This window comes from Bos mutus, chromosome 23 (genome assembly GCF_027580195.1).
Source record: "Bos mutus isolate GX-2022 chromosome 23, NWIPB_WYAK_1.1, whole genome shotgun sequence".
Classification (NCBI taxonomy): domain Eukaryota; kingdom Metazoa; phylum Chordata; class Mammalia; order Artiodactyla; family Bovidae; genus Bos; species Bos mutus.
The window spans coordinates 30,743,012-30,751,451 of NC_091639.1; the positions used below are offsets into that span (position 1 = coordinate 30,743,012).

Below are 8,440 nucleotides of genomic sequence, written 5' to 3' on the forward strand. Positions count from 1 at the left end.
CTAGTCTGTTCTCTGTATCTAGTTTTCTCTTTTAGATTCCACATATAAATTGTAACATACATTATTTGTCTCTCTCTGTCTGACTTATTTCATTTAGCAAAATGCTCTCTAAGTCCATCCATGTTGTCGCAAATGGCAGAATTTCATTCTTTATCATGCCTGAGTAGTATTCCATGGTGTATATGTATCACATCTTCTTTATCCATTCATCTGTTGATAGACATTTAGGTTGCTCCCATGTCTTGACTACTGTAAATAGTACTTCTATGAACATTGGGGTGCATGTATCTTTTCAAATTAGTATTCTTCTTTTTTTTTTTTAAGATATGTACTCAGAAGTGGAATTACCAAATCATATGGGGGTTCTGTTTTTAGTTTTTTGAGAAACTTTCATATGTTTTCCACAGTGGCTGCACCGATTTATATTCTGTGGGCTTTTTTCATTCTCTCTGGCAGTTTCAAGCTGCTTCCCTCATTGGAGCCTCCACCCCTGCATAGATTTGCTCCTGACCCAAGACAGCCTCTTCTTAAGGCTGTGGGCAGCCCCAGGGCCCCTTCCTCTTGCAGTGAAGACAGGGCTTTGTCCAAGGACCCTGAACCCATCTCTTGTGCTCATTGGCCACACCTATCCTGGATGGACAGACACTGCCAGGTGGCTTCGGTACTGACCTCCCCAAACCAGTTATATTAACCGAAAGAATTTAATATGAAGAAGTGCTAAGTACCTAAGAACTAGGGAGGCGATATGTACCTTGTGGTTCCTTCTTCAGGGCAGGGGGCAAAGGGAAGAGTTTGGAATGATCAAAACTTGAACTATACAATAGCCAAGACATGGAAACAAACCGAATGTCCATTGACAGATGACGGATAAAGAAGATGTGGTGGGTCTCAATGAATTCTGACATTAGATGATGTTTCTTGAGCACTTAAAGCCAGCACCTCCCCCAGATGACTTTTATGTATATTAAATAACTTACTACTCCAAGGTAGGTCATCTTATTATTTCCATTTTAGAGAAAAAGAATTTGGGGCTCAGAGAAGTTAAGTAGCTCGTCCAAGATCACACCATTGTCAAGTAATGGGGTCAGGATTACAGATCTAGTCATCTGGGATCCAGAGCCCACACTTTTAACCACTATGCTATTGTCTTTCAATACAAACACCACTTCCCCAGAAGGCTCAGGTCCACAGCCCCGAGTGTGGCAGACGAGGGAGAGAACAGGAATCACCGTCTGTTCACCTCCACATACCCTGAAGCTCCATATGCATTCCGGCATCTAACTTGCATGTTTTTTTGCTTTGCATTCCCTTCTGTAGATACGGCTGGATGGGGGAAGAAAATAGTTGTCTATAATTCTATCAGTCAGACGTATCTTCTGCTAACAGATTGGTGTATATACTTCTGCTCATCATACATATTCCTCCTAATGCTTTATACTGTACTTCCAACTGAACAGCCTCTTGAAGCGTTCTTCAAGTCCCTGGAATTTTCTCTGCAACCTCATTTTTCATGGCTCTCCAGTATGCCACTGCATGTATATATGACAACGTATTTATTCATTCATGTGTTGTTGGACATTTGTGTTGGGTACCTTTTTTTTTTTTTTTCTATTTCCAAATAGTCCTGCAGTCCTATTTACAAGAAACTAAATCTTCTTATACACTCACGATATTTCCTAGGAAAGGAATACCTAGAAGCAGAATTACTAGATCAGAGGACAAATTATACTTGCTTGGGAAAATATAATACAACAAAAATAAAAAAAATAGCATATGATAATTAAATCAAATAGTGTTGCATTAAAAAGGCGGCACCATCACCTTGCATGACAAGTGTCTTGCTGCTGGCCCCTGGGGGACACATGGAGGGTCTTCCCGCTGTGCACACACAGGGCCACATCACTGATCCTTCCCGGTGATCTATTTCACGCTGCCACATCACCAACACTTCCTGGTGATCTATTTCACGCTTTAACGCCATCTCTATTGCAGATTGTGGCCAAGAAATACCGCAACTACGATTTCCCGGCTGAGATGACGGGTCTGTGGCGGTACCTCAAGAACGCCTACGCCCGGGACGAGTTCACCAACACCTGCGCGGCCGACAGCGAGATCGAGCTGGCCTATGCGGACGTGGCCAAGCGCCTCAGCCGATCCTGAACTTGGCCGTCTCGCCCCATCGCTGCTGCAGAAGGACTCCACCGTCTCCCCAAGGACTCTGGCTTCACACACTTCTCTTCCACGCCACCTCTGGAAACTTCTGTCTCTATCAGGCCACATCTCTCTGGCATCCTTGGAACCCCCCCGCCTGCTGGCTTTGACCAAAGTCAGCGCCATCTCCCTCTGGTCAGGCAGGAATCCCGCAAGCAGAAAAGAGAGAAACGGTCAAGCTGTCAGCCTTTCGGACCTGGACTGGGTTCCGTGTGTTTGGGGGTCGGTGCCGGGGGGAACCCTGTCTGTGGGATTGTCACTGGCCCCTTTTGCCAATATTGAAATATCTCCTGAGATGCATTAGAAACCTACAACATGCTGTCCTTATCCACCCCTCCTCTTTGTCAGTAACTCCAAGGCCAAACGCCCTCTTCGTTCTTGTTAGAAAGAGGTGCATGGCTGTGTTAGTGGAAACAGAGAGTGGATGGGGCAGACGTGGGTCTGGGCACGTGGCAGACACACCTCTAGTCACTCAGCACTTTCTAGCATTGTCACTTCGGGCACTGAAGGCCAGATTGGAAAACAACTTCAGACAGTCTCAGTTTTCTGCAGTGCTGGGCACAGTCTGATGTGATCACATACCTGGCTTGATGCTGATCTCTATTATCTGTCTAGGCCTTGCCAGGAAGGGAAATTGGCATGCCATTCCAAACTGGGGTACCTGGGGAGGGGAGGGGAGGGGAGGAGTGTTGATGCCAAAAGGCCCGTGGGGTCTACCAGCCATGGGGTTTGCTTGCTTATGGGAGTGGTTTCATTGGGGATTACATGCCTGGGTTTGACTATGTTTATCCACGGTTGAATTTTGGTCTCTGAGAAAGCAGATGGGAGTGTGGGGGGTGGGGGGATGGATGCAGGAGGCTAAGAAGACCTTTGTATGAGGCTCAGTGTTCCCTGGGAATCTTCTAGATAGATCTTTTCTCTTATGATCTAAGTCTCGAACCAGTGATGTCATGTAGCTGCCATCTTCATAGCAAAATACCAACAATTGACCAAAAATGACTCTCCAGCTTCTTCAAGTTGTTCCTGGATGTGGGTCTGTGAGCTGGGTGCTCTCTGATTCAGCTGCAGCCTCTGATGTGTGAGAGATACATTTAGGAGGTGGCTTGATCGTGGAACCTTAGGAAGAAAGTCCATGGGCCTTTCTGATTGGGAAACCATGTGGTTTAAACTCAAAGAAAAAATACACGTGCATCTGGGTAAATTTTCCTACCGTCTGATTCCAATGCCCGATGAAAAAGAGGAAGCTGTTTTTTAGCTAGCATTTCACTCTGTAGTCATTCTCCTTGAGTTTCACCTCCTTAAACGCTTACCCTGCCTGAGCACAGGAAACTGTGCAGAGGAAACGAAGAAAAATGAACTAGTCATGAGCTCCCTCTTGCCATGAATGCCCTGGGAGAAAGTCCACCCGCCGCAGACCCTTACCTTCAACAATCCTCCCTTCTGTGTTACCTGTTGATGGAGGCTGAGGCTCCCAAGTGCCCGAAAGCCCCAGGACTTGGCTCGCTGCTCAGTGAGGGCAGGACAGCACGGGGCCTTCTTGTAGAAACATCACGAGGTTCTAACCCAAGCAATATCTGGACCTACCTGCCTCCAGGGATCTCTGGAGAGAAAGGGGACCCAGTGATCAGAGCAGAGGGGAAGAAGCAGAGGGTCCCCTTTAGCCCAGGGAGGAAGATGCCATTTCTCAGTGGGGCATCCTATAAGCCTGAGACCTTTCATTCAAAAGCAGAAAGAATGGATTCATTTCCTCCTCTAAGGGAACCTTTGCAGGACTCCCTGCTAACTTTGTCCCTGGAGATGTTTGAAAAGGCGAACTGATGAGGAAACAATCCTTCTGACAATAGGGAAAAGCCCCATGTTGGTCTCATGGGAGATGAAAGCTTAAATGATCCCAAAGGCCTTTTCATTAGTGTGAAATTCTGTTGTCCTCAGAGATCCTTCCCTGAACATCACAGCATAAGTACGATGATCTAAGAAGCAGTTTACTTTCCCGAGATCCAGAGAGGTACTGTTCTTGAGATATACCTGAGAGGCACAGCCAGTGAGCCACGGTGAAAATGGCAGGATGCCCAGGCAGAGAAGCTCCCCCAGGCAGAGTAGCACCCCAGGCAGAGTGCCCCTACAGAGGAGTTTTTGAACCCTGAGGACACTGGATATTCAGAATTCAGCAATTGGCAAGTCTTTAAACACAGCCTTTAAAAACAAACAAGCCAAACTAAATCAATACTGTTGGTTCTAGCTGTTCCTTCTGTGGTTGACTTAGTTTTATATCAGTAACCATATTAGGGCCAGGGGTGGGGTTGGAGCAGTTATATGACCCCACCGTAATCATTTAACAGAGGGAGAGGAGTTGTAGATGGATGACATTTCCTGGTACTCAATCCAGGAATATTTATTTATTGCAGCAGCAGATTATCATATGATGCAACCAACTATTGATTTAAAGCTTTAACATCTATGACGAGGTTTATCAGAGTATTTTTAAATAATATTGCCTTATGATGATTCTTTTCCAAAGAGATTTTTCTCCACATCCTTCAGTTTCCCTGGGTTTTGGCCATAACCTTGTCCTGTACACAGCATATCATCTCCCAGCCACAGTGTGGAAAGGTCCTCAGATGTCCTCAGAATCAACTCAGGGAGTATTGAAGGTCTGCAATTTGACCCTGAACTCCAGAGTGTTGAGATGGGAAGTGACCCTTGTTATTGGTCTGGCATGCATATCAATATCTCAAAAAGCATCTCAGTGGCAGTAAGAGGGGATTTACTTGGGTTGAGATTCTATTTTACTCTAGATTTATTTCTCTCCTTTGGTTTTCACATCACTTTTTTTTTTTTTTTTTTTTTTTTTTTTTGGTGGGTTAGCATAGTGTGAGGCAGAGGGAGAAATAAGAATCATATTCAGAACAATTGTGTTGAATTTACCCATCTTCTCAGTCCTGCCGGCCTCTCAGCTTGCCCTGAGAGAGTGTATTGGATAAGATTTTAACAGCTATAAAAGATGAGCTGGATCAGTAAAATCTAGACTGGTCCAGCACATAGTTCCTTCTATTGCACAGCTTCATTACCTGACACTTCAGAGTTACCAGTATGAGTGTGGCTGTCTTGTTTTGAACAAACGATACAGTTACCTGGCACCAAGCTCATGAGTTGAAAAGTGAAACCCACGCTCCAGTGGGTTGTTTGACCACAGGTCTCCAAACTAGTTTCATCTTCCCAAGAAATGATACTGTCTTCAGTGTTCACTTATCTTGCTGGTGGGGCCATGGAAATGCTTGATCTTTTGATTAGAAAGAGGCCATGCCAAGAATGAGTTTTCCTGGGCTGAATTTTCTAGCATTTGTCAAATGATACAACAGAAACTCTTTGTAACACCTGTACCCCCTGGCCACTCTGCAGAAAGACAAGATCAAGCATCTTAGAATGGTTGTAGAATGGCTCACATCTGGAATGGACCCTGAAGATCTAAGATCCTAGAAATCAGCAAGGTCTGGACAAACAGAATGAAAAAGGAGGCAGTGTCAGGAAGATACAGGTCTCAGTTCAGTTCAGTCGCTCAGTCGTGTCCAGTTTTCCATCAGGAGAAAACGGTGAGAGTTGGTGTCTGAAATTAAGTTGGTCTTGGGGCAGGGGACATCCAGTAGGTAGGTCTGTGACTCCTATTTCCAAGGGCCAGGAGGCCAGTTCAGCAGCAGAGGGAACCAAGATGCTGGTGACTTCTCCTTGGAATGAGCAGCATTAACTCATGGTTAAAATAAGTTCAATGATTCCCAAGGGATCACTTCCTTATTTTAAAAAATAACACTTAAAAGCCTCAGGAACATTAGAAAAAGAAGTGTGCATGGGAAGCATCCTGGTTCTGATGTGAGGACTGAAGTGTTCACATCTTGGCTTTGGGACCCTCCTAGCACACACGGCCCATTGGTTTCTATCCACGGCTCTTGGCATGTAATCCAAACAACACATGCCCTCCTATGAATACATCATCCTCTCCCTTTGTCAATATTCTCCTCCCAGCTTAGTTTCAGGATCCTTTCATTATGTGACATGGTATGACCCAAAATGTGCATAGTCTTACTTAATGTTACTTAAGGAAATGGATCCAACGTTCCCCTCCTCAACCAAAACAAAAATTAAAAATTGCCTCACTGTAGAGCTTGGGTTAATCTATTTCTATGAAAGCAATCTTTTTTGGCAAAATATAATTTTAAGGATACAGTCATCTATGGTATTTATGTATAAAGATTTTGCAATATTGACTATGTATATGCTTAAAATATAAAATATCTGACTGATGTTTGAACTTGTCTTTCTTTCCTGACCACCTGGCTATCCCATTTTATAAGCTGGAGAGTTAACTAATTTAGCAAAGAAGCCTAGCTTTTATAGAAGATCAAACATTTCACTTTATAAAAACACTCCCAGTGATGGTCACTTGACTTTCCTCAAGACCTTTAGCTGTGGTGATAAAACAACAGGACTTGCTTTCAAGCCTTAATAATGTAAAATTCCTTTTTAATGAAGACATTGCTAAGTGTTTTCCTCATGAATCTGAACCAGTTATAAATTTGTTTTCTGGTCTTGATTGGTATTGACTAACTCAAATAAAGTTGGTTTATTTTCAAATAGTACAAAATCGACCATCAGACGTCTTATTGAAGGTGGGGATTTCCTATGCTGTTTGAAATGAGTATGAAATACTTCTTTTTTCCAAACGTTATTTGGTTTTCCCATTACAAAAGAAAAGATGTTCATTCTTCTTAAAAATCAAAAGCAAATAAAAAAAAAAGAAATAGGGAATTATCTGGCTGTCCAGGTGTTAGGCCTTGATGTTTTCATTGCCATGGTCCGTGTTCAATCCCTTGTAGGGGAATGAAGGTCCCACAAGCCACGTGGCGCAGCCAAAAAATATGTAATAAAAAGAATGAAACAATGTCATTTGCAGCAACATGTGTAGACTAGAAATGATTATACTAAGTGAAATAAGTCCAGCCAAAGACAAATGTCATGTGATATCACTTATATGTGGAATCTGAGAAAAAAAAAAATACAGATACAAATAACTTATTTACAAAACAGAAATAGACCCACAGGCATAGAAACAGACCCACAGAAAACAAGCTTATGATTACCGAAAGTGTAAGGAAGAGGTATAAATTAGAAGGATGGGATTAGTAGATACACTGTGCTGTGCGGTGTTTAGTCCGATGCTTTGCGACCCAGTGGACTGTGGCCCACCAGGCTCCTCTGTCCATGGGGCTTCTCCAGGCAAGAATACTGGAGTGGGTTGCCATGCCCTCCTCCACGGAGCAGATACACTAGTGTAATAGATTACCAGCCAGGACCTGTGTATAGCATAGGAAACTCTACTCAGTATATTGTAATAACCTATAAGGGAAAAGAATCTGAAAAAGAACGTATATATAACTGAAGTACTGGGCTGCACACTTGAAACTGACACAACCTTGTAAATCAACTATGCTCGGAAAACTGTGTGCACTCAGTCATGTCCGACTCTTTGTAACCCTGTGGATTGTACCCCACCAGACTCCAAGGGATTTTCTAGGCAAGAATACTGGAGTGGGTTCTATTTCCTTCTCCAGGGGATCTTTGCAATATAGGGATTGAACCATTGTCTCTTGCCTCTCCTGCATTGGCAGGCAGATTCTTTACCCAATGAGCCTCTGGGGAAGGACATAATCAACTACATTTCAATTAAGAAAAAAAAAAGAAAAAATAATAGAGGAATAACAGAAGGAAAAGCAAAAAGCATTTGACCCAGCCATCTAAAAATGGATTTTTATTTTAGCAAGGCTAGAAATCCTATCCTAGTCCATGAGTCAGGGGAAAAGAATATACTGATGTTCCTTCATGGGTCTCATTTCAGTTTCCTACCTGTATTGTACCTGGGGGTGGGTCAGCAGTGACAGCGCAGGTGTGATTAGCACCTTAGAATACTGGCTTCCCTGCACTGGAAGGACTCTCTTGGCTCTCAATGGCCTCACCCTATCAGCCTTCCTGACCTGAAAGTCCCACCCTTACCATCATGTCACTGACTGTGGATTAAGGTCTTCAGAATCCTGAGGAAGATTCACCTGCAGTCAACATAGTGCCCGAGGAATGCCTCTGTGAGCATTTGCGTTGCTGAATGGTGCAGTGTTCTTAGCAGTACCCTGAGCTCTCCGTGCTGCCACAAAGTCTTCTCATCACTTTGGAAGAGATCAGACCC

The 8,440-nt window shown here is 43.7% G+C and overlaps 1 protein-coding gene across 2 annotated transcripts in view; it reads left to right on the plus strand.

Moving 5' to 3' along the window:
• Window positions 1-6,847, plus strand: part of CLIC5 (chloride intracellular channel 5) — a 172,695-nt gene extending 165,848 nt beyond the window's left edge. For both annotated transcript variants that reach the window (XM_070360715.1, XM_070360716.1), the window contains exon 6: window positions 1,993-6,847. In XM_070360715.1, coding sequence (XP_070216816.1) covers window positions 1,993-2,160 — 168 coding nt within the window. In that variant the 3' untranslated portion in view covers window positions 2,161-6,847. The remainder of the gene's footprint in view (window positions 1-1,992) is intronic.
• Window positions 6,848-8,440: the final 1,593 nt, after the last annotated feature.